Genomic DNA, 26,251 nt, shown 5'->3' with positions numbered 1-26,251 from the left:
GTCTCAAAGGGGAGATGTCAGAGGACTGTTAAGACCCCTGATATCTCACCAAAGCCCCCCAACAGGGCTGAAAAAAATAAAAAAAAAATAAAATAAAGAATACAAATACAAAAGAATAAAAAAAGATTGTAGAAAAAAAAAAAAAACACACTGACACGGTCCCCCCCCCCCCCCCTTAAAAAAAGAAAGCATTATAAATAAAAATGTAAAAAAAAAAAAGAATTTGTAAAAAATTTAAAAAAAATTGTTAAAGATAAAAAAAAAAAAAAAATACTGACACATGTGCCACTGTCGCATGAGATTAAAAGTATCGTTATTCGGTATCAGCGAGTACTTGGGAAAAAAAAGTATTGATACTTGTACTCGGTCCTAAAAAAGTGGTATCGGGACAACCCTAGTGTATGTATGTGTGTGTGTATGTGTATATATATATATATATATATATATATATATATATATATATATATATATATATATATATATATATATATATATATATACACACACCATTGCATACATACACACTGCTGTGCATAAATGTAAGGCCCCTTTCACACGAGTGTCTGTACGGACTTCACTTTGCTCAGCGGGGATCTATTCGTTGATCCCCCGCTGAGCCGGCAGATGACAGGTCCGCCCGTCTCTGCTCACTGTGCAGGGAGCAACCTGTCAGAGCTCCGCTCTCCTCTATGGGGGATCGGATGGGAAAATAGGATTTCCTTCCATCTGAATTTAGTGGATCGGATGTCATTAGACTTGTCACCACTGACATTCATTGCTCCATAGACCTGCATGGAGCGTCCGTTCAGGTCCACCTTTTAAAAAAAAAAAAAAACTAACAGGCGGACATAAACAGTCTGCCCGTGTGAAAAGCGGTCTTGGGCAGCTGTGACTTAAGAATGCTTTTGCTTTCAGATATGGAAGTGTTAATAGTTTATTCTTATAAATTAACAAAATCCAAAGTGAGCGAACAGAAGAAAAAATATTATGGAAAGTGATGGTGAAGCGCTGTGAACTAATAATAGAAGAGGGATCTCAATACCTAACGGGTAGGTAACCCTAAAGTGAAATACATTAATAAATAAATACTAGGTGACTATTACAGGGAAAGAGAGGTGAATAAACATATAATGTGAACATAAAGTGACACGAATGTACCAGGCTGGATAAACCAGAAACACAGTAGTAAAGGTGCACGGATGTGAACCAAACAGTAGCTTACACAAACTAAAATAACTGTGTACAGAAACAATGTATAACAAAAATACGTGAAAAAAGTATATTTAAAATAGTGAAATCCCAGAAGACAGTCCAGTGTGGGAATAGGAGTTACAGACCGACGGCGATGAGACGAGCTCGCCGCTCGTAGGTGTTTTGCTTCTGCCCCAATTTTAAATGTGAGTTTTTTACTTTGCTGCTACTAGTACCCTAATAAATTTCATAAGATACTGCACCATGGGCCTTCCTCTCTTTTCTTCCATCTTGTACCCCCTGAGCACTGGCTGATACTACGGACAGAAGGTGGAAGATACAGAGAAGGTGGAAGTGAGAGTTGTTTTGTCTGTCAGTGATCCTCCAGCATACCAGTTCCAGATACGAACGCAGTGTTCGTGGAGACAGGTCCACTATCCACAGCCTCAATGTGAATGCGTGTATATGTGATATATCATTTCCAAGGTTTCCCACAGGATTATGCTATTATCCATTTATTTTTGCTTCCATGTTTGTATGAATATCTGATGAGGAGCCCCCTTAATCTCAACCTCAATCCGTGTGACTGCACTCTTAGGGAGACATTGTTTGGTACTTTGAGCCATCCGTGCTATGGCTCTGAGGTGAGCATCTAGTACCACAAGAGGTGTGCGCACCGAAGTCTGCCTACTTTCACACTGGACTGTCTTCTGGGATGTCACTATTTTAAATATACTTTTTTCACGTATTTTTGTTATACATTGTTTCTGTACACAGTTATTTTAGTTTGTGTAAGCTACTGTTTGGTTCACATCCGTGCACCTTTACTACTGTGTTTCTGGTTTATCCAGCCTGGTACATTCGTGCCACTTTATGTTCACATTATATGTTGTTTATTCACCTCTCTTTCCCTGTAATAGTCACCTAGTATTTATTCATTTATGTATTTCACTTTAGGGTTACCTACCTGTTAGGTATTGAGATCCCCCTTCTATTATTAGTTCACAGCGCTTCACCATCACTTTCCATATTTGCATTTTTTTACTGTGTAAGGCAGACTTTAAGGTGATTGCAGCAGTGCCCCCCGGTGTCCAGTACAGATGGCGCAAGAGTACTACTACCTCCAAGAGAAAATATTAACCAAGTAAATATTTGGTGTGACCACCCTTTGCCTTTAAAACGGCATCAGTTCTAGGTACATTTGCACACAGTTTTTTTTTTTTTTTTTTTTTAAGAATTTTGCAGGTAGGTTGTTCCAAACATCTTGGAGAACTAACCACAGATCTTCTGTTGATGTAGGTTGCCTCAATTCTTTGTCTCTTCATGTAATCCCACACAGACTCATGATGTTGAGATTAGGCCTCTGTGGGAGCCAAACAATCACTTCCAAGACTCCTTGTTCTTCTTTACACTGAAGATTATTTTAATGGAAAAAAATATATAAAATCGTGCTATACCTAAATTGTGACAATATACCTAATTGGTAAATGTGAACATAAACACATATGATGAATTGGCATAAGGCCTCTAAGTGATTAATATTGGAAAACAACTTTAAATACTAATTTTAAAGAAACACTCATAAATAAAAACAAGTGAAATTAATATGAAATATCAATGGTGGAAATCCAGAAGTATTCATAAAGTTCATATATGAATGATCTGTCTGTGGCATCAACAAGTGATAATAATCCACCCGTGCACAAATCCTTGAACAAGCGACGTCCACTCTCCAATAGTGAAATGAAAAAAATGTTGTGATGTCCACCACGTGGCAAAATGGTCTGCTTACCAGAGCCCCGTGGTCCACTAGTGAATCACAGCTAGAATGTGGCAACACCGAGGACCCACCGCACTGTTAATCAGCATACTCCATAATGGTAGAGACCAAATGGCGATTATGTGGCATGTAAGAAACAAATTGCAGCGATAGTGTAAAACCTTAGCGTTTTATCAAAGTAAAAAATTGCACTTACAATCTTAAATTGACAAATAAGCCTTAAGCCTGCTGCGCCGGCCGGACGCAAACAGGCAGACCCGTCCGTCTGGTAATCAAGCAGTAGTGGATGGTGACATCAGCGCGCCGCTCGTTCTGCCCCACTAGTTTCGTGATGGGTCACGTCATCCAGGGGCACTAATGTTATTTAATGACATTGGCTGTATGTTTGAGGTCATTGCTCTGCTGCAGAATAAATCCAATCACAACCCTGATGATATGGCATGAGGTATAAGTATCTGTATTTTTCAGTATTGAGGACACCGTTGATTCTGACCAAATCTCTTCACTCTTTTTGCAGAAATGCAGCCCTAAACTTGCAAGGAACCTCCACCATGCTTCAGTGTTACACCCATAATTTTACCTTTCTCCAGCCCTTCACCAACAAGCTGCCTCCTGCTTACAGCCAAATATTTCATATTTTCGTTCATCAGGCCAGAGCACCTGCTGCCATTTTTGTGCACCCCAGTATTTTTTGTGCATAGTTGAGTTGCTTGGCCTCGTTTCCATGTCCTATGTCCAAGACCTGTCCACTCAAGTCTTGGCCATTGGAGGGCAGGCAGATGGTTCTCCCAGGGGCACTGGCAGGAATACCAGGTATATCAAACAAAGGAATAAATACAAAGATAACAGGATATGAAGGACATGGTATAACAGACACATATAAGAAATATGAAATGTTGGGATAACCCATTCTTTAAGATCTGTGCTAATGGGTTGTAAATGTGCTACTTTATGCTCAGTCCAGATCTTTGTTGTCTCGTTACAGGTTGATGAGCAGTGTCCAAAACAACGTTGGCCGAGGCCTGAACATTGCACTTGTTAATGGTCAGTCACTTACCTAAGAATGGATGTTGTACAATGTTGTTACCATTGTAAATAAACTGCATAGAAGAGAAAACCTATGGCAGGAAAATGTTATTTATAGCATGTGAGGCCTTGGGGTTAGGGGGCAGAGGAACTTTCCTGTATATTTGCCGCACATTTTTTCCCCTTAACTATAAGTGTTATAGTCCTATGGTATAATGAGTTTATTGTTCTATGGTCGCAATATTCAAAAATGGGCAAGGACTAGTAAAGCAAGAAAAATGGTGATATTAACAGAAAGACTTCCCTTTACATCTAAGTGACAGGTTGTGTTTCTATAGACTCTAATGATAGAAATCCAGTCCTCTCCAGTAAACACTACCCCATCTAGAGCCAGAGATTTACTGTGCTGCAGCTTGCCGTGCCTCTCCGCTGATTCTTTTGCCTCTAAAAGTGTGTGTGTGTGTGTGTGTGTGTGTGTGTGTGTGTGTGTGTGTATATACAGTACAGACCAAACGTTTGGACACACCTTCTCATTCAGTTATCTTTATTTTCATGACTATGAAAATTGTAGATTCACACTGAAGGCATCAAAACTATGAATTAACACATGTGGAATTATACATAACAAAAAAGTGTGAAACAACTGAAAATATATTTCATATTCTAGGTTCTTCAAAGTAGCCACCTTTTGCTTTGATTACTGCTTGGCACACTCTTGGCATTCTCTTGATGAGCTTCAAGCGGTAGTCACCTGGCGCAGCACCCCATCACTCTCCTTCTTGGTCAAATAGCCCTTACACAGCCTGGAGGTGTGTTTGGGGTCATTGTCCTGTTGAAAAATAAATGATGGTCCAACTAAACGCAAACCGGATGGAATAGCATGCCGCTGCAAGATGCCGTGGTAGCCATGCTGGTTCAGTATGCCTTCAATTTTGATTAAATCCCCAACAGTGTCACCAGCAAAGCACCCCCACACCATCACACCTCCTCCTCCATGCTTCACAGTGGGAACCAGGCATGTAGAGTCCATCCGTTCACCTTTTCTGCGTCGCACAAAGACACAGGGGTTGGAACCAAAGATCTCAAGTTTGGACTCATCAGACCAAAGCACAGATTTCCACTGGTCTAATGTCCATTCCTTGTGTTCTTTAGCCCAAACAAGTCTCTTCTGCTTGTTGCCTTTCTTTAGCAGTGGTTTCCTAGCAGATATTCTACCATGAAGGCCTGATTCACACAGTCTCCTCTTACCAGTTCTAGAGATGTGTCTGCTGCAAAAGGTGGCAACTTTGAAGAACCTAGAATATGAAATATATTTTCAGTTTCACACTTTTTTGTTATGTATAATTCCACATGTGTTAATTCATAGTTTTGATGCCTTCAGTGTGAATCTACAATTTTCATAGTCGTGAAAATAAAGAAAACTCTTTGAGAAGGTGTGTCCAAACTTTTTTTGGTCTGTACTATATATATAGATAGATATAGATAGATGTGTGTGCATACACACGCGCGCACACATACACACACACACACACACACACACACACACACACACACACACACACACACACATATATATATATATATACACACACACACACACACACACACACACACACACACACACACACACACACACATATACACACACACACACACATACACATATATACACACACACACACATATATACACATATACACACACACATATATACACATATACACACACACACACACACACACACACATATACACACACACGTATACACACACACACACACATATACACATACACACACACATATATATAATTCATTTACTGTTTACAAAGTTCAGATGTGTCACGAAATGTTCTTATCCTGTTTAACACAGAGCGTGATGTCTGGGCATTTAGTCAAGATGGCTAAAATTGCTGGTTGGAGGAAAGGCGCACACCCCCTCTCATCATGGGAAGAGACTCTGAGAGGTGTTTTGTAACAGGGCCAGCTCCCTGCCAATCTATTTATAGCAACCTCCCCAGGACAGAAATTTCAGGCTGCTTGTATCTGATGTGTCTGAGAGCTATGGGACTTGGCTCTTTGAAGAGAGATAACAAAACACTGCAGATATACATGCCCAGCTAAATTTTTCGTTAATCGGGTTTACATCCACTTTGAACTCTGCTAAAAGGGCAGTTTTAAACCCTAACAATGAACTTTTCATTTGCTCTTTACTGTTTTGTTAACTAGTTCCCAACCAGGCCAATTCTAACATTTCTCTCCATGTAAAAATCTGTATTTTTGCCATTCGGTATTGCAATGAAATCCTTGGACCCATTTTCGGACCCTACGCTAGTGCAGTGGGTCCTGGGTTCCTCCTGGTGCACGACAATGCCCGGCCTCATGTGGCGAGAGCATGCAGCCAGTTCCTGGAGGATGAAGAAATTGATACCATTTAATGGCACCCACGCTTACCTGACCTACACCCAAAAGAACACCTCTGGGACATTATTTAGTTTCGATCCATCCAGTGCCGCCAGGTTGCACCTCAGTCTGTTCAGGAGCTCAGTGATGCTCTGGTCCAGATCTGGGAGAAAATACCCCAGGACACTATCCGTCGTCTCATTGGGAGCATGCCCTGATGTGGTCAGGCATGCCTACAAGCACTTGGGGGCCATACAAACTGCGGAGGACCATTTTTAGTTGTTGCAATGAAATTTTAGCACAATGGAGGCACTGTACCCCCCCCCCCCCCCCGTTTATGATCACGTTAATTCCTATCACTAGAAAAACTGTAAACCTTCCTTGTAATAGAAAAAAAGGCATGACAGGGCCTCATTATGGAGATATTTGGGGTCTATAAGACCCTAGATATCTCTATCCTGGAAAGCATGAGATCAAAAAAAAAAAAAACATTGATCTCTGCTTTCTAGGGGAAAAATGAGTGTTTACATCTGCCTGAGTCAGTCACTTCTGGCTTCCCAGGGTCATAGAGGTGGCTGGGGACCATCTGTGGTGACCCAGGGCCACCGCTGGATCAGGTCTCTGGCTCCCTGATCGCACGGGAGAGCCCAGAGAGGCGTCGGGGGAGGGGAGTGTCCCCTCCCGCTGCCTGTAAAAGCAATCCAGTGGCTAATGAGCTGCTTAGATGACTTTTACATTGTAGAGAATCGCTGTCTGAAAAAAAGATCTCTGGATGATGCCTGTACCTGCAGGCATTATCTAGATCAGGGCCCAACAAATCCAAGGCGCCAGGTCGCAATTGCGACTAGAAAATGCGGCCTGACGCCTGGGTTGTTGCCCCCAGTGGCTAGAATGGGGGGGGGGGCACCCATTGCCGGTTGGCTGGCAAGTGTTTTCTGATGCCGGGGGTGGGGAGTGATGGCCGCACTGTGAATGGTGGGTTAGGGCACTGTAGTGTAGTAAGGCAAATCGGGGGAGGAGCAGAGCTGACGGGCGAAGTGGAGCTGATGGCAGGAAGTGTTCGTGTGGCTCTTTCCACCCACTGGGTGCAGGTCTATCCATCTGACCGCGAAGACTCCCTGCAGCAGTAATCGGTGGCTCTGAGTGGGCTCAGCTGTGGCTCCAATTCGGTTGCCACATCGCAGAGGATCCCCCAATTCGGTTACCAGGTGCTCCAGGCTTTTTTCTTTAGTTTATTAAAAGTCAGAAGCTACAAAAGGTTTAGCTGCTGACCTTTTATAAATAGACACTCTCCCCTGTTCCACGGTCCAGGGATGCGGCCGCACGCAGCCTCTCCTCTCTCCCCCTCCTCTCCGCTGCACCTCTATTGAAACTGTGGGCCCCCGGCCATGCTGGCTTGTAGCTCCACGGCCGGGCACGAGTTGCGCTGCGCTCTCCCAGTGGACAGGCAATTTTCTGGGACCTGTGACGTGTCCCAGAATATTGCTGAGAAGGAGGGGCCGCCTAGAGAGGCGAGGAGGAATCGCCTAGGCGGCCTGTAGGCGGAAGTGGGACGGGAAGTCCCATTTTAAAACTAAGCTCCCACTCCCCCACCAAAAACATTACATGCCGAATGTGATATGTAAGGGGCGAGGAGTGCCTAAAGCGGAAGCTTTAAAGTGATACTAAAGTCTTTTTTTTTTTTTTTTTTACCTGCTCTGTGTATGGTTTTGTACAGGGCAGCCTGGATACTCTTCTTCTCTGGTGGTTCTGCCCCTCTCCTTTTCAGTGCCCCCACAGAAAGTCGCTTGCTATGGGGGCACCCAAGCAGAGCTGCCGCTCCATGTATTCATTAGACATGGCACCGTGGCCCGGCCCTGCTGCTGCGTCTGTTGAAACAGACAGCAGGACTCGCCCCGGGTCCGGTGACACTGGATTTGATTGATTGCAATCTATCCAAAAAAGCGGCTGGAGATGCTGGGCTTGTTCTCGTTGCTGGAAAGATCGGGTTCAGGTAAGTAGAAGGGGAGCTGCTGCACCACAAAGTTTTTCCCCTAATGCATAGAATGCATTAAAGGGGTTGTAAAGGTTAGTTTTTTGTTTTCTGAATACTGTTCACAGCGTCTCCCCGCAGGGAATGTAGTCCCTATATATATATATATATATATATATATATATATATATATATATATATATATATATATATATATATATATATATTAGGGCTGTTACTGATCAAACATTTTCTGTTCAATTAATCGTTTTTTTGTTTAATCGATTATTCTACTAATTTCGATTCATTATAACGCACATACAGATCCAACTACTTTTAGCTGATCTCCTTGCAGGCTGATTCCCAGTGCAGCTACCAACTGGAAAAATGTATAGCAGGATACAAAAAACACAAAGGCAGCGCTTGATGGGAATAGCATTAAAACTTTTATAGTCTTCAAGTAGGTAACCAAATAAATATTGCACTGGAGATAAAATCGATGTAGCTACATAAACTGTAAAAATGGTGCGAGTAATACCAAACGGTACCAAAAGCAGTCCTAAAAACATGTAGCTAAGTATGATACTGGTATAAAAATGTGTACAACGATACCACTGCTGAATCCAGATGAGGAGAGGTTAACATCAGTCCCTCGGTATGTAGATGTCCCATGAAGCTAACTATCACAACTCCCAGTGGATGGTTGTAGAATCCCAGGTTGATAGAGGGAAGTGATAGAGGAAAGTGTAACAGCCCTTGCGTGTGGCAGATAGTAAGGTCCCGCCGGCATGCAGATATGAAGGCACAGCAAAGGAGCCCTTCAGATGGACACGTAACGTCTGTGACGTTACTGGATCTCCGACGGAACTCCCTGAAGGCCCAGAAGCCGGCGGAGAGGTGAGTACCAATCAAAAGAATTTTAATCGATCAAAAAGATTTTGATTGATCAAAAAAATTAAAGAATAATCGATTGATTAAAAGTTAATTTGCACAGCCCTAAAATATATATATATATATATATATATATATATATATATATATATATATATATATATATATATATATATATATATATATATATATATATATATATATATATATATATATATATATATATATATATATATATGCGCACACACACACCCCTCCAAATTTCCACTCGCCTACTAGCATTTGGCGAGTGGATTTAAGCTGGGGGCGAGTGATGACAGGGATGCATGACCAATCTCCCTCCAATCTGTGCCTACACTTAGAGTCCCGATGCGATTGGCGGCCAAAGAGGAAAGGTGCATGCTCGGGAAAAGTAGTCTGGTGAGTCGCGCACAGGCAGAGCAGTACACAGGTGCTCTCCTTACAATCCTCATTAACCCATGGGAACTGGGACCTAACAGTATGACCTCTCTGAGCCTGCCCCCCTCCCCCCGACCAATGTAGCTAGAGAGCAGGAAGTAATGAGTGAGGTGGAGGATTGCGGAAATTACCACTCCGGTGCAGCGCTCACTGAAAGTTGCCCTGACATGAGAGCGACAGCCTTCCAGTTTGTGCAGTTTTCTTCTCCTTGTGCTCCATGTAAGTGTCCAACAGTTCAGCCTGAGCACTGTGAACAGACTGGTCTCAATGTGTGCTGTGCAGTGTCAGTGTGCGCTGTGCTATGGTGTCAATGGCTGTGCAGTTGTGTGGATCTCAGCGCTGGATTGTACTCCCTCCCGCTGTGCTGCAGCTCTTCTCCTCTCTGCCAGCCTGAATAAAAGGGGGAAGTGGGGACATGCAAGTGTGGAGCCACACACACAGGCTCCTGATGATGAGATGAATAGGAGAGGGAGAGAGAGAGGATGGATGCATGGGAGTTGCAGAGGAGACAGCAAGAGAATGGGGAAGAGACCCAGTTCTAGTGCCCTGTCCCTCTGATCTGCCCCCAGTGCCCTGTCCCTCTGGTCTGACCCCAGTGCCTTGTTCCATTTTGTTAAATTTGTTGTTGGTAATATTTAATTCTGCATAAACCATTTAACAGTGTCATTCTATGAGATAATCTACGAGGGCGTGTTTACAGGTGCAATTAGGCGCAGGGCAGTGTATGAATTAGGTGGGGCAACTGGTGGCAAGTAACTCTTGAGGCCTGGCTAGTAGCTCAGGACTTGATATATATAATATGTGTATGTATGTATGTGTGTAATATATATATATATATATATATATATATATATATATATATATATATATATATATATACTGTATATATATTATATGTGTGTGTGTGTGTGTGTATATGTGTATGTATATGTGTATGTATATATGTGTGTATATATATATATATATATATATATATATATATATATATATATATATATATATATATATATATTTGTTTGCTTGGATTTGAGCAATCTATACATTGTAAGAGGGATATATGTATCTGCCTTTTTACTGTTTATACAAATCACAAAAAAAAAAAAAACATTTTTCTTACTTTCTTAGGAGTGAGTGGGGAGCTTATTGAAGCCAAATCATTTGACATGTGGGATGGAGGTAAGATGCTACATGTATAGTGCACATTTTCTGAAAAATATTGATATTACGTAATTGGAAATGGCAGCTCTTAGGGCTATTGGTGACAGTCACCCAAGCGAGTAAATTCATTTCCTTGACGGAGTTGCTCATTTGATGTCAAGGGTAAGTAGGCTCATAGTAATGTTGCTGGTGAGTAGTCCCATCAACAGGTGCAACACTCCAGCAGTGTCCAGTCTCCTAACAAAGCACTCACTATTCCTGTAGAAATTGTACCGGCTTTAAGGACCCAACTGAGTTGCTGCCCTGTCTAGAACTTTGTGCTCACTGTTTTTTTTTTTTTCTTTAATCTTTTACTTTAATTGTCAAGAAATTCAACACAACAATGCAAACCAATACCCTTTTATAGCGGTCTCCAAACTGTGTCCCAGGGGCCAGATGTGGCCCTTCGCTTGCCTTTATCTGGCCCTTGAGGCACTATTTCTCCCACTGACGCCAACAATGGGGCACTGTTCCTCCCACTAATGCCCTATTACATTAAATTGCTTGTAGTGTACAGCAGACAATATATCAAGTATATCAAATGTTCTTAACGACACAAAGTACAGAATAATCAAGTTTCGATTGTCACATTCCCAGAGGTTTTTACACATGTATCTGGGTAAAGCGCGCACCCCCGTATAGCGCGCACCCCCAACCTAGAATGGAAATTTGAGGGAAAAAAGAAAATACTTAGTTTGAATGCCCCTCGTCGGTGTCTTGCCCGGCGTCCATCGTCGGCCTTGTTGTCCGTCTGCGGCCTCGGTGGTGTCCTTGCTTCTCCCGCGCTGTTTCTGAGCCGATCCCCGCTTCCCGCGCCGTGTTTGAACGCCGCCGCCGACATATACCGAGCGCAGTACACTCGGGCACGCTCGGCTCCTCTCGCATAGGAGGCGGCACAGGGCGTGACCGCAAGGGGAGCCGAGCCTGGCAGAGTGTACTCCGCCTCGGTATATGTCGACGGCAAGGTTCAAACACAGCGTGGGAAGCGGGCATTGGCGTATATCGCGCACCCACGATTGTCTCCTTATTTTAAGGGGAAAAAAGTGCGCGGTATACGCCGATAAATACGGTATATGCAAGACCAAATAGTCTATATTGTTAGACCAGGCAGCAGTGCCAGGATGTTCACTGCCTTTAACGCCAGCTTGGCTTTAACTTTTTTTTTTTTATCAATCATATTTTATTGATTATTATTTTTATTTTTTTTGTATTTGATATACAAAACATAAAATGTGATGATGGGGGGGGTTCAACATAAAAAAGAAACCCAGTTTGTTCCAAACGTTTTATAGACATATCTCACCAGTGCATGTACGATAATTTTCAAAATATAAAAGTTCAACTCCAAATGCCAGTACACTTAATCAAACAACATATAGTACAAAAAAGTACAGCAGTAAAAGACTAAAGCGCTCTAGGCACACATATATAAGTAACACCAAAAACATAAAATCATGAAATTGGGTAACCAGGGGGAACATATTTTATATAATTTTTGTACACAATCCCTATGTTGGTATGCAAATGTTTTCTTTCAAAACAACTAATCGATTATGAAATTGATTACTAATTTCATAATCGATTAATCGGGTAGTAACATAATGGGGTTAAAATTGTTATAAATAGCCCTTTATAGTACAAAAAGAGCAAATAATCGCTACTGTAAATATTGCCCCAGTTGAAGTCCCCTCGGACGAAATGCGTAGGGCTTGGTTTACCTACTCCCCATATTGCTTTTACCCATTTTATTTTATCTTGTGATCATTTTTTGTCATTTTTGTTTGGTTTTTATTATAATAAATCCAGATTATTTTTGACCTGCACCATTGGGAGCCCGTTTTTCTTTTTCCTTGCATGTCCTGCTGGATTAATTTTTTTTGGAGTTCCACCTTTGTTCCTTACTTTGTGGGTGTTGGTTCTTTTTATTTATAAACACCTGCCGGAAAAAAAAGCTATCATGGTTCTCCTGGTCCATTCCTGTCATTTGGGTTGCCATCTACCCAGTGAGAGGTTTCCAGCGAATAATAGGATATACAGTATATCTCTTCTGTCTGTTATTTTCGAAGTCAATTAGAGATTTTGCTCTCCAACCATATAGTTGGTTATTTATATTTACCACTGCGTAGAGATATTTATGAATAAATTACCTTTTTTTTTTTACATATTATACACCACACTTTTTTAAGGTTGTTATTCGATTAATCAAAACAATAATTGGCCAACGAATCGATTATGAAAATAAATGTTAGTTGCAACCCCAAAGTCCACATAGCACCCTGAAGTCCATGCTAACCACAAACATTTGCTGCAAGATATACAGCAAAAAAACCTTGGGTAATCACATCCAGGAAATCTGTATGTGGCATTTAGCGGCAAGAGCATCCGTCTTCCACAGAGAAAGGAAACCTAGAGCCAGCTATAGACTATTCAAAATATGTATAGGCAGGCTGAATGTACCCAAGTTGATTTATCAACTTTGGTACAACCAGCCTACTGGATTTTACAAGCAATTATTTCTAGCAGCTGTTATAGTTTCTAGCAATAATCACTGTGTTCTCCTGGCGGGGTAAGGCATAGTTCACTTGATATAAGCCCTACGGGCTTCCACCAGAGTTTCTCTAGAACAAATAATTTTCTTCCTACAACTGGGCCTGGAACAGGGTTTGGCTGACATCACTCTCAAAGGCCATGTTTCTGTCCTGTTTCAGAGACTGTTGACTTTGATTAAAGCTGTATTACACTCAAAAGCAAAAATTGAATCTATTGCAGCTTAGTTATCAGATGTGGTGCCTGCATTTTGTTTTCCTTTTCCCCCTCTTGTTGTCACCTGGTGATCTAGCCAGTACTATATCTCCTGTATTTGAGGGCCCCCACTCTGGATGAAGGGGGCACTTTTTGGACCGCAGCGTTGTCAATCTGGAGGGAGGTAAGCGTTGGCTGTACAAGCAGATTTAAATACACTAATAAACTCAAGCCAAACTCCAGTACGCATGTTATAAGTAGCTACAGCAACGGATGTTTTTTCTTTTGTTGTAAAACGGCAGACTTACTGGCTGGATCACCAGATGAAAATAAAACAAAAAGAGAGCCTAGAAAATAGGTAAGCTGCAATATGTTTTCTTTTGGATTTAATACTACTTTTAGACATTTGTACAGAGGATCCCTCATGTAGATCCCTCTGTCTGTGACTACATGGGATCTGAATTGCTGTTTGACCCCCATTAGTGATATTTCTCACTTTATTCTCACCCACAGGTTGCTTTTCTTTGTAGTTCTTGCCTCTGTCTGAACTGGCAGCTTTATCTAGCAAGAAGCCTCCTCTGGTTTTGCCTAAGGATTAGTTAACGTTGACACACAGGAGACAGGCTGAATATCGTCCAAAATCAGCAGTATAGTAAAAAGCAGCCGACATTCAGCCCATGTGTACAGGACCTTGTCCGACCAAAGGCGATTTCATGACTTGCTTCTGTTGAACAAGCATGCTGGAAAGCCAGCAGCCAAACAGTGCCCTTAGACAATGGTGTTTTCTGGTGAGGGTCGGTCCCCCTGTCGGAACACAATGGCACATTGCATAGTTATTACAGCGAGCTGCTTTCAAGCTCTTGGTTGTGTGGTTTTGTTTTTTTATTTTTTCGTTCAGCCTGCCGGGGTGGGGTGTGTACCGGACATTAATCTTTGCCCAAGGTCTCTATCTTTCACTTCTATCAGAATATTCTTCTATCCCTCTGTTCCAGCTCTAGTTTATAGTTAATATAGTTGAATAATGACACCGGTCTATTCAGTTCAACGTGTGATTTTTTTTTTTTCTTTTCATGGTCCCAGTTCCCATAGCCTTATATATTCTGCATCTTGAGGAAGACCTCTAAAAGGTTTTTGAAGCTGCTGATACTCTCAGCTAGTACCACTTTCTGAGGGAGGGAGTGTCACATTTTAACTGCTCTAACAGTAAAGAACCCTTTCCAAGCTCTAGGTAAACCTCCTTTCTTTTAACCTCAAATTGTGGCTGTGTAATCTCTTCAGGAACCTTACAAAGTTTATTACAGTTACTGAAATCAATTTGTACATTGTAATCATATCCCCTATTAAGTGCCTCTTCTCCTGAGTACATAACTGTAAACTATGGTAACTGATCCTCGTGGCTGAGGTCCTCCACCACCCTGAATTTTGTTGCCCTTCACTGAACTCTTTCTAATTCAACAACCAAAAAGTTTTCCAACATTCTCCTTTGACAGAAGTTGATCAGTCTAGTTCTATTGAGCAGGGATGATCACAAACTGATCAAAATACGGCTGGACCTTTACATTAGCTCAACGTCAGAAGGTTATACACCTGCCGTTAAACTCATCAATATGCACCAGAGCTCAATCAAATTATAAATTATTGACCAGGTGGTATTATACGCCATCAAAATTAGGTAGGTTTTTTCCTGAAGTCTTCGACCAGTGTTGGCGATGTAACGGGGGGCGGGGAACCTTGTTTCATATATACTGGACATGCCCCGGGATCAGGCAGTGGTGGCATATCCAGTACCGGATTACCAGGGGGTTTTTCCTGTTACATCTTTTCGCAAATACCTACACAGACGTATAAAAACTCGGTGTTATGCCACCTGGTCAATGAGGCTAAAAACTCGGTGTTATGCCACCTGGTCAATGAGGCGAAGTCGTGCATAGCGAGATGTTGGAAAAGCTCCAGGCCTCCAACAATCACAGAATGGCTTAATGGGGTCAGAAATGTGGGGGCTATAGAGGATTTGGTGTTCTCGACCCAAGAAAGAAAAGAGCAATATATCAAAGTCTGGTCAACATGGAATATGTTTTATACAGTCAGAAAAAGAAGAGATTAATGGGAAATACAGTAGGGGAGTGTAACGGCTACCCGGGCTAGTGAGAGGGTATCAGCCGTTGGAGACGTCCTTTTCCCTGGCAAAGTGCGATATGCAAGTAAAACCGGTATCATTCCATCCCCAAGATCCAGAGAGAGAGAGAGTCCCCCATCAAGAACGAGACGAGGCTGCGTGTTGAAGGGTCAAACAAGACTGACTTTATTGGCACATTTAACTTCGCTTATATGTGGTTACAACAACTTACAGGGACAATGACACTCTCCGCCCCCGCCCCCTCCTCACACAGGGGGAGCTTCAATACACATGCTTTGTAATAATGACATCTCCTTGAATCAATCAGTCTCTAGACGTTCCGGCACCGAGATCCACTTAACATGACCTGGCCGGGCACATTCCTTTCTCAATAGAATTCAATTAACCTTTAGAACAATACACACTCACAGATCATCACGTTAGCATACACCTGACATGAAGGCTGTTAACTGGTAATACACAACAGAGAGTCAATTAGCATTTAGCAGTGAAAAAGTCACTCTACAATTAAGCCTTTGAGCTCAGTAACAAGTCATGCAGTCCTCTGTAGGCAGAATAGTTCATAGGTCCGTTACACTACTCCCCTTTTGTGGAACACTCCGGCAGACCCGGATTGATCCTTTTCGGGTCAACTTGGGGATGTGCGGTCTGCTGGTAAGGTAAAAGTTCCGTTTGCCTGGACAGTACGTCGCCCTTCCCATTGGCTTACCAGGTCGGTAGCTGATGGTGAAGGTGAATAATGGAATTCAATTCTGGAACAGTCACTTGCTTTGCTCTCTTAATGGCTCCCAAAACCTGTTGCTGATGCTCTTGGGACAGATACGGCACCACCGGGATGCAAATCCCATTTAATCTTTTGACAATTTCCGCCTGTTTGTGCATTTCAATGTTCAAGCCACGGGACATCTCATAATACATGACATAGTGTCGTTGCATCTCTGATTTCTCACTGGCCAACTTTTCACATTCCCATTTTAGACTGTGATATTGTGCCGAATCTACAGTACATGTCGGGGAAGGTAGTCTTACCCGGGTCTCAGCAGCAAGCGAGTTGATTCCAGCAATGCGGGTGGTCACGGGACAAGCAGCAGCAGGTGTAGGTAAATAAGCCGAAGTCAGAGGGCCAATGTCGTTGCCCAGTACCACCTCGGCAGGTAGGTTGTCCATGATACCAACTGTGGTCTTTCCTGACCCGGCTCCCCAGTCTAAGTGCACCCGGGCGGTGTGTACGCGAAATACAGCACCCCCTGCGACCCGGACGGCAACTGTGCGAGTGGACACGTTCTCTGGCTTTACCAGATGTTTTTGAATCAGAGTGATAGTAGTCCCGGAATCTCTTAGGCCTTGTTGTCCATTCACCCGTACCTCCTGACAGTGATGCTGACGGTTATCCGGAGAGGCAGCTTGTATTGGGTCTGCCTCATACCAAATTCCCAGACATTCCTCAGGGCCCCCCTCGGTCTCCAGGCAGTGGGCCGCAGAGGGACGAGATGGAGTGACCTCTGTGTTGGGTGTTGTGCGTCTCCAGTTGTTATCTGTAGCTCTCAAAGGGCAATAACGAGCAATATGTCCTGTGTCGCTGCAGTGATGGCACGTCACCCTAGGCGAATCCCGGGGGTAGTTGCTAGGCCCCTGAGGACGTGGTGGGACTGGAGCCCGAAACTCTGGGCGTGGGGTGACGGTTGGAGTACGCGGTTCTACCTTCTGAGCCAGCCGCATAGTACCCTGGCTTACTTTCCTTGTCTCTGCGTACTCATCTGCTAGCCGAGCCGCCTCGTTTAAGTTAGCCGGACGGCGATCTCGTACCCAGTCTTGTATGTCTGCGGCCAGGTCTTGGAAGAAATGTTCCATTAGGAACAGCTGCAATACTTCCTCCCCGGTGTTGGCCTTGCACCCTTGGACCCAAAGGGATGCCACCCTTTGTAACTGGTTGGCCCATTCCATGTGGGAGTCCACAGCCTTCTTCTTGGACTCCCGGAAGCGCCGGCGGAAGGCTTCTGGCGTTACGGCATATTGGGTTAGCAGCGCCTTTTTAACTTGCTGATATTGTAAAATATCCTCTGGAGCGAGAGCCCGAAAGGCTTCATTGGCTTTGCCCGACAATTTCCCCGACAAAATAGTGACCCATTGGTCTGGTGGTACCTGGTGTAGTGAGCACTGCCTCTCAAAATCCACCAAATATCCATCGATTTCCTCCTCACTTTCTACAAAAGCTTTAAATGCAGTGAACGGTATTTTCTTTCCTGTAGCCGCGGGTGGGGGGGTAGGAACTGCATGTGTAATGGGCTGTCTCGCTCTTACCAGTTCCAGTTCTTGTCCCCTCTTAGTTTGTATCTCTTGCCTTGCTTCCCGGAACAGCTGGTTGATTAGTTCCACGGACGTTTCTGGATACAAGGATAATCTCCGCTGTACAATCCCAGTAATTACATCTTCCTCGCTGACCGGTGCAAGGGGCTCAGTTCCTTCCATGGATCCATCCATTTCGTCCAGCTCCAGCAGGTCAGCTATCAGCTCCCTCCGTGGTCTGTTGCTGGCGCTCCTACCACGACTCTCTAATAAATCTTTTAGTGTGGATCTTTTCAGCCTGGCGTACTGCGACTCCATTCAGCTCTTTGGATAAAAGGACCATCCCGCTGCTGCCAAACAATGTAACGGCTACCCGGGCTAGTGAGAGGGTATCAGCCGTTGGAGACGTCCTTTTCCCTGGCAAAGTGCGATATGCAAGTAAAACCGGTATCATTCCATCCCCAAGATCCAGAGAGAGAGTCCCCCATCAAGAACGAGACGAGGCTGCGTGTTGAAGGGTCAAACAAGACTGACTTTATTGGCACATTTAACTTCGCTTATATGTGGTTACAACAACTTACAGGGACAATGACACTCTCCGCCCCCCCCCCCCTCACACAGGGGGAGCTTCAATACACATGCTTTGAAATAATGACATCTCCTTGAATCAATCAGTCTCTAGACGTTCCGGCACCGAGATCCACTTAACATGACCTGGCCGGGCACATTCCTTTCTCAATAGAATTCAATTAACCTTTAGAACAATACACACTCACAGATCATCACGTTAGCATACACCTGACAGGAGGCTGTTAACTGGTAATACACAACAGAGAGTCAATTAGCATTTAGCAGTGAAAAAGTCACTATACAATTAACCCTGTGAGCTCAGTAACAAGTCATGCAGTCCTCTGTAGGCAGAATAGTTCATAGGTCCGTTACAGGGAGTAAGTCCGCTAGGGGTATGTGAAGTAGTTGCAAGGCTAATATACCTAAAATATCCACGGGGAGAGGGGATCGCAGAGAGGGAGGAGAGGGGTGGTTGGTTCTCCCCTTCCCCCCCTTTTTTTTCTGTGGGGGGTGGGGGGGGTTCTGTCTCAGGTTTGTTTTGGGGGGGGAATATAAAATTGAAAGGGAGAAATTAGTAAGGTTGTGGGAAATAAACGGTAAGGATACTTAACAGAAGGAGGGCCACTTTACTGTCTCTTTTAATGAAGTGTATATATAGAATACATGGATTGTAATCCAATGACAATGAAAAGTAGATGTGAGATATGTGTTTAATAATGGGACTAATTAAAGTAATGGGATGAGGTCTCTGGACACACTCTATTTGCCGATCAGGATGGGAGGTTTGGCACTACCGAACCTGCAGTGTTACTATTTGGCAGCCCAATTGACACATGTGCATTGGTGGGGCTTTCCAAATCTGGACATTGCATCGGTGGCAACCCAAGCGGCACAGATGAGATCATATGAAGGATTGCTCAATGTCTTGTATAGGAATGGACCTTATCCTGATCAGGGCTGTTAAAATTGTCTAAGATATTCCACATCTGTAATGCCAGGGGGGGGTGGGTCCAGATTAACAAATTCTCCTAACGCCCCGCTGTGGCACAACCCCCAGTTGCACGAAATTGTAAAGGTTCCGGAGGGATCATGCTGGGCGGCTTATGGGCTCAAGTACGCCCATCAGTTGTTCAGGGATGGAATATTTAAGACCTTTTTGGACCTGCGGAGTGAGTTTGGAGTCCCCAATACGTTTTTCTTTCGTTATCTCCAGTTACGCCATGCGGTGACGACTCAGTACGGTGGGGGGGTGGTGGCGCTATCCCCTTCCAGGATGGAGGTAGTCATTGCAGACAGAGATCACTCAAAGCTGATATCTAGATATTACTTCATGCTATTGTCATCCTCCTCCCCCAGAATGGAGAAGTTGGCGGTGCAGTGGCGGACTGACATACCGTCTCTATCAGAGGAAACTTGGTCGGAGGCGCTGGATACACTAGTGCCTTCAGTAATTTCTGCTAGGGATAAACTGACTCAATTTAACTTTTTGCACAGAATATACTTCACTCCCTTGAGATTACATAGAATGGGTAGGGGGACTTCAGCGAAATGCCCTCGCTGCTATGCAGCTGAGGCTGATTTTTTTTATATGGTGTGGCGGTGTCCCAGGGTGGAAAGCTTTTGGAGAGAGATTTTGACATTTCTTGAAAATGAGCTGGACCTCCCAAATATATACTCCCCGGCCAGATGCCTATTGGGGGATCTGGAGGAGGAAGATATATCCAATTCGCAGAAGACGCTACTTAGAATCCTGTTTTGCTATGCTAAAAAGGCTCTGGCTCTCAAGTGGCGGAACCCCCGACATTGCAGGGTTGGTTGAAGTTAGTAAATAATAATTTACCGCTGTACAAATTGACCTACATCGCCAGAGGGTGCCCTAATAAATTTGAGAAAGTGTGGGCGGAATGGCTGGAGAAAGTGTCGGGAGAGGTGGAGGTGTAATAGAAGCAATATGTAAAGTATGGACTAGGGATATCGGATCATATGTCGGGTGGTGGATAGGTCTCGGATACCGATCCATGATAATTATATAGGGAAGGTCTGGAGGATGTCTTGTTAAAACTGTTTGTTCATATTTGTATACTTTCATAAAATTGGATGTACATGCTGTACTTGTTTCACACTGTTTTTCGCTACTAATGTGGCTTGGTTATAGTGTGTGTTAATGTGTACTGTAATATACTTATGTGTATTGTTGCCGGTATGTACAATAAAATTTACCCTTTAAAAAAAAAAAAAAGTAATGGGATGAGAAATGTACCATGTTTAGAAATACAATGAAAGGTGTATAATGTATTATTAGATGTATTCCCTTTGAAATATAAATAAAGAATAATAAAAAACCGGCTGGTCATCCAGACGAATGTTGATCCGCTTTATTTCTAGTCCAGCGCAGACCAGTGTAACTAGGCATGTGCCATACCTGGCCATTCCCTATGGAAGGTGTTAGTTTTAGTAGGCATCACCACTATAGTGATCACCTCTAGCTTCTGGTTCCTGTGCCGGCCTGCTGCTTAATGAACAATGGAATGCACATTTGGTACAGACGCTATTCATAGAATACTTTACAATTTCTCAATGAATAAAAAAAAAAATTGGGATTGAATGAAGTGGATAGGCAAGGGGGTAACCTCATGCAGGACCTGGAAGCTGGTGGCTATCACTGTAGCAGTGCCTACTGCAGTGATTGCCACCTTCCACAGGGATCTGCCAGATATGGCACATACATTATGGGTTTTTTTTAATCACTGTTTTCCTTTATTACAACAAATCTTGTTTTACAATCGAGTATATATACGGTATATAAAAAAACATAAACAGAGACCGACAAATACAATGCTTACAATTTGCCCCAATAATTCCTTTTAACATGTAACACTTATTCCCCTTAGATTTTTCTAATCTGTCCTCCTGTTTTGCCCTTTTCATTCTATTCCTCCCTCCAGGGCACCCTTGGGCAGCGGGGAACACTCACATACACACACCATCCTCCATTCTCCAAAGAGAAGACGAGAGGAACAACAACTAAACAAAACAAACCCAAAAAAAAAAAAAAAAACCCTGGCTTGGCTCTCCTCCCCCCTCCCCACCCCCCGGGTCAGTCCGTCACTATTTCGGCAGAACAGTATAGCCATCCTTCCCATATCTCCTTAAATGTGTCCTGTTGATCTCTCACTGTATGTACCCATCTCTCCGCTTCCATAATCCTCTCTACCTCCCCTTTCCATTCCTTTATCGTGGGGCATCTCGATTGTTTCCAGATTCTAGGAATTAGTGCCTTGGCTGCATTTAGCAAGTGTGGAGTGACACTTCTTTTATAAAATTTAATAGATGATGGCATCCCGTGAAAAAGGAAATGTAATGGGGAGGGCTCTATAGCGTGTGTTAACTTTTTTATCCAGGGTGTTATTTCCGCCCAGAATTTCTTAATCCGAGGACAGTACCACCATAAATGTAAAAATGACCCCTTCTGGTTGCATCCCCTCCAGCAGTTAATATCTGCAGACGGGTACATCTGCACCAGGTGGGTCGGAGTACGGTACCATCTAGTGAGAAATGTATAGGACATCTCTTGTATATAAGAGTTAATTGAGGAATGGTGTGTTGTCTCCATCAATCTATCCACTTGTTCTATCGTGAAATTATAGCCCAGTTCCTTTTCCCACTCACGAATGTAATAGGGAGTTGTATGACCATGAGCACTCAACACCAACTTATACATTCGAGATAACATGTGGCCCGGCTCTGGTGGATTAACACACCACTCCTCAATGGTGATTAATGGATTTGCGGGTCTCATCTGATGCTTCCATTTATTAAACCAGTCCCTCAACTGACCATATTTCCATTCCGCCATTACTACCTCCCCCATATTCTTTACCAAATCCCCCAATGGAAGAAGTTTCCCTTGTGGTGCCACTCCTGCGCAGTTTCCTTTCCCCTCCCTACCCCAGCACCCTAAACTACCTCTTTCCTCCCCCGGGGGAAACCAGGGAAAACCTTCCAGAGGTGATATTGGGGGAGCGAATCTTCCTGTCTTATTCATTCTGTCCCATATTGTAAGTGTTGTTTTGGTCAGGGGTGATGCATCTTCCGACAGTCCCCTGTGAACAGCCGGTATCCATGGTGCCCCTGCCAAGTTCCTTCCTGCCAACGTTTTCTCCACTGGTACCCATCGTTTGCTATCTGTATCATGGCATCAGTTCATAATACGAACCAGGGCCATGGCTCTATAGTAGATCCCTATATCTGGGAGGCCTACCCCTCCCTCCCCCTTTGGTCTCCTCAGCATCTCATGTGCCAGTCTGGGGTCTTTATCTCCCCATACAAAAGTCGTGAGGGCACTCCTTATTTGCTTAAAAAAATTCTGTGGCAAAGATATTGGAATGGCGTGCAAGACATAGATAAGCCTAGGGATTATATTCATTTTAAGCGCATTTACCCTTACAAACCACGTCAAAGTGTGGCCTCTCCATTTCTTAAAGTCTTGTATTATCGAAACAACCAATGGATCATAATTTAGATCGTATAGTCGTTTTACGTCTGGAGTTATATAGGTCCCTAGATACGATAGAGCGTCTGTAAGCCATTCAAAGGGGAAAGCTCTCTGTAACTTTTTTCTCAACCTCAGGGATACATGAATTGGCATAACTACCGACTTCAATATTTATTTAGAAATTTGATCAAAAAACAAATTTCTCGATCTCCTTCCTTAGTTCCATCATGGATTCCTGAGGTGAGGAAAGGTACAGTAATAAATCATCCGAGTACGCTGATATCTTGTGTTCCGTAGGTCTGATATCTATTCCCTTGATTTTCCTATTTCCCCTAATTGTACATAAAAAGGGCTCCAACACCAGAGCGAATAACAGTGGGGACAGGGGACACCCATGCCTAGTCCCATTCGGTATCTCAAAGTAGTCTGATAATCTCCCGTTTACTTTTATCCTTGCTCTGGGATTTGCATATAATGCCATCACCCATCCCATCATCCTTTCTTTCAGGCCCATCTCCCTCAGAACTCCGGCCATGAACCCCCAACCCACCCTATGGAAAGCTTTCTACGCATCCATTGAGATTACTACACTCGGTTTCTGATTTGGTCATTTATGCATCCAATACATAACATGGAGGGCGCGAATGGTAGTGTCCCTTGCCTCTCGGCCCTTCATAAACCTAGTTTGATCCAAATGGATCAATTTAACTATGTGTTCCTGTAACCTCAGACAATATTTTAGACAGGAGCTTCACAAAGGGAGATGGGCCTGTAGCTGGAACAATTCTGGGGATCCTTCCCCTCTTTTGGGAGAACTGTCACATATGCCAGCAGAGTCTCAGCCAAGGTTTTCGAATTTGAGACTTCATTAAAATATCTACCAAGCGGGGCCAGCAGGATTGGGGCAAACTTCCTATAATACATATTTGTGAGACCGTCCGGTCCCGGACTTTTGCCCAAGCTTGACGTTGAAATCACTTCCTCAAGCTCCTCGTTGGAGATTTCTTTTTCCAACTCCTCCAGGGCTTCTGGCGGTATACCCTGTAATCCTGAGGCCACTATATATTCTTGGATCATATCCTCCTGCCCTCCATCCGTTACCCCCCTCGATGCCTGATCTATATTATACAGTGATGAATAGAAACGGTGAAATTCAGCTGCTATTGCTTGGGAGTCTATTATTTGCTTATTTCCTGCTCTAATGTTATGAACATGACGTTGTTCCTGTTTCTTTAGTTGTCTAGCTAATAATCTCCCACTCTTGTTTCCCTGTTCGTAAAAACGATGGGAAAAGTATCTGTTTTGAACTTTTTGAACTCAAGTCTTCCCTGGTGTGGTGGCTGACCTCTCCGGTGCTTCGGACCAGGAAGTAATTTCTACCGTGTCGCTGGACAGTGGTCACGACGGATGCCAGCCTCTCCGGTTGGTGGGGGGGGGGCGTTTGGGACACCCAGTCAGCCCAGGGGCCAGGTCAAATTATGCGTGGGCGAACGCTTAGTTGGTGGCGCAATAAAAAGAACGAAGACTGGACAGCCGCACTCCAAAATCACTTAAAAAAGAGATGTCTTTTTATTTTTCAACTGTACATTCAGTCACTGCAAACCAACATACAGTATGACGCGTTTCGCACTGGCAGTCAGTGCTTAGTCATGGCTAAAGAGGTTCACACTACAAATAAAATATATACTAAAACATAACAATCATGTGATAAAAACCCGCCTTGGGGTCACTATCGCCTAATTTACGCCTTCCCTCCTCTGAAGCTTCTTCCTCTCCTGCTGCGCAGAGTGGAAGCCGAAGGGATTTCAACAATCCTGCTCGCCCCAGACTGGCCGCGCCATTTTCTGGTGCGAGGACCTGGGGCGTCTGGTGGCCAACGCCCCCTAGCGTCTACCCCTGAGAGAAGTTCATCTGTCGCAGGGTCCGATCTTCCATCCTGCTTTACAGTCGCTGGCTTTGTCGGCGTGGCTGAGAGCCAGGTGTTGAAGGACCGGGGCCTATCAGGCTCGGTGGTTTCTACCATGCTGCGTGCACGGGAGTCTACTTCACGGAGGATTTACCATCGTACGTGGACGGCCTACATCTCTATGTGTAAAGAGTTGGAGTGGCACCCACGTACATACGTGGTGTCCCAGATTCTGCTGTTTTTACAGCAGGGAGTGGATCAGGCTCTCGCCTTAAGTACGGTCGAGAGTCCGATTTCAGCTCTGGCTGTGTACTGTCAGCGACCATTGGCGACGCACCCCTTGGTGCACACGTTTGTGCAGGGGGTCCGACATGTGGCTCGACATGTGGCCCCTCCTGTGCGTCCTCCACTGCCCCCATGGGACTTGAATTTTGTCCTCTCGGTGCTTCAAGATGCTCCCTTTGAGGACATTCGGAGGATCCCTTTGTTGACTCTGTCACAAAAGGTGGTTTTTCTGGTTGCTGTCACATCGATCAGACGGGTGTCTGAACTGGCGGCCTTGTCCTGCAAGGCTCCCTACTTAGTCATCCATGTGGATAAGGTGGTGCTGCGGCCGCAGCCTTCTTTTCTCCCAAAGGTTGTTTCGGTTTTTCACATTAATAAGGACATTGTTCTTCCATCCTTATGTCCTCGGCCGAAACACCAGAATAAGGCCATTTTTTCATTCCCTGGATTTGGTTCGGCTCTTCGAGTGTACTTGTCTGCTACGGCTCTGTTCCGGAAGTCGGACTCACTGTTCGTGTCGGTGAATGGTCCTAATAAAGGGTCTGGCGATCTCGTCGGCCTCCATTTTTAGGTGGATCTGACAGGTTGTGCTTCAGGCCTATGCCCTGAAGGGGCGGGCGCCTCCCTTTCAGGTTACGGCGCATTCGACCAGGGCGATCGGTGCCTCTTGGGCTTTCCGACATCAAGCCTCTGTTACAGGTGTGTAAGGCAGCGTCCTGGTCGTCGGTCTACACTTTTTCAAAGTTTAACAAGGTGGAAGTGAGTGCATCTTCTGATGCCTCCTTCGGCCGCAAGGTGTTACAGGCGGCAGTTTAAAGTTGGAGTTCCTCCGTTGAGTAACTTTTGTTTGGGGTGTAAGCTTGGTTGCTGTGGTGGTTTTCCCACCCCTCGAAATTTTGGACACTGCTTGGGG

General features: G+C 44.1%; 1 protein-coding gene across 3 annotated transcripts in view; it reads left to right on the top strand.

Moving 5' to 3' along the window:
* The window catches only part of FAM3A (FAM3 metabolism regulating signaling molecule A), a 99,483-nt gene that overhangs the window by 53,678 nt on the left and 19,554 nt on the right, over positions 1–26,251 (top strand). For all 3 annotated transcript variants that reach the window (XM_040324823.1, XM_040324822.1, XM_040324824.1), the window contains 2 exons: positions 3,957–4,015; positions 10,846–10,896. In XM_040324823.1, the coding sequence (XP_040180757.1) occupies positions 3,957–4,015; positions 10,846–10,896 (110 nt within the window). The remainder of the gene's footprint in view (positions 1–3,956; positions 4,016–10,845; positions 10,897–26,251) is intronic.

Source organism: Rana temporaria, chromosome 9, assembly GCF_905171775.1.
Source record: "Rana temporaria chromosome 9, aRanTem1.1, whole genome shotgun sequence".
Lineage (NCBI taxonomy): Eukaryota > Metazoa > Chordata > Amphibia > Anura > Ranidae > Rana > Rana temporaria.
The sequence above is the reverse complement of the archived record's forward strand: the minus strand, read 5'-3'. Positions and strand labels throughout refer to the sequence as shown.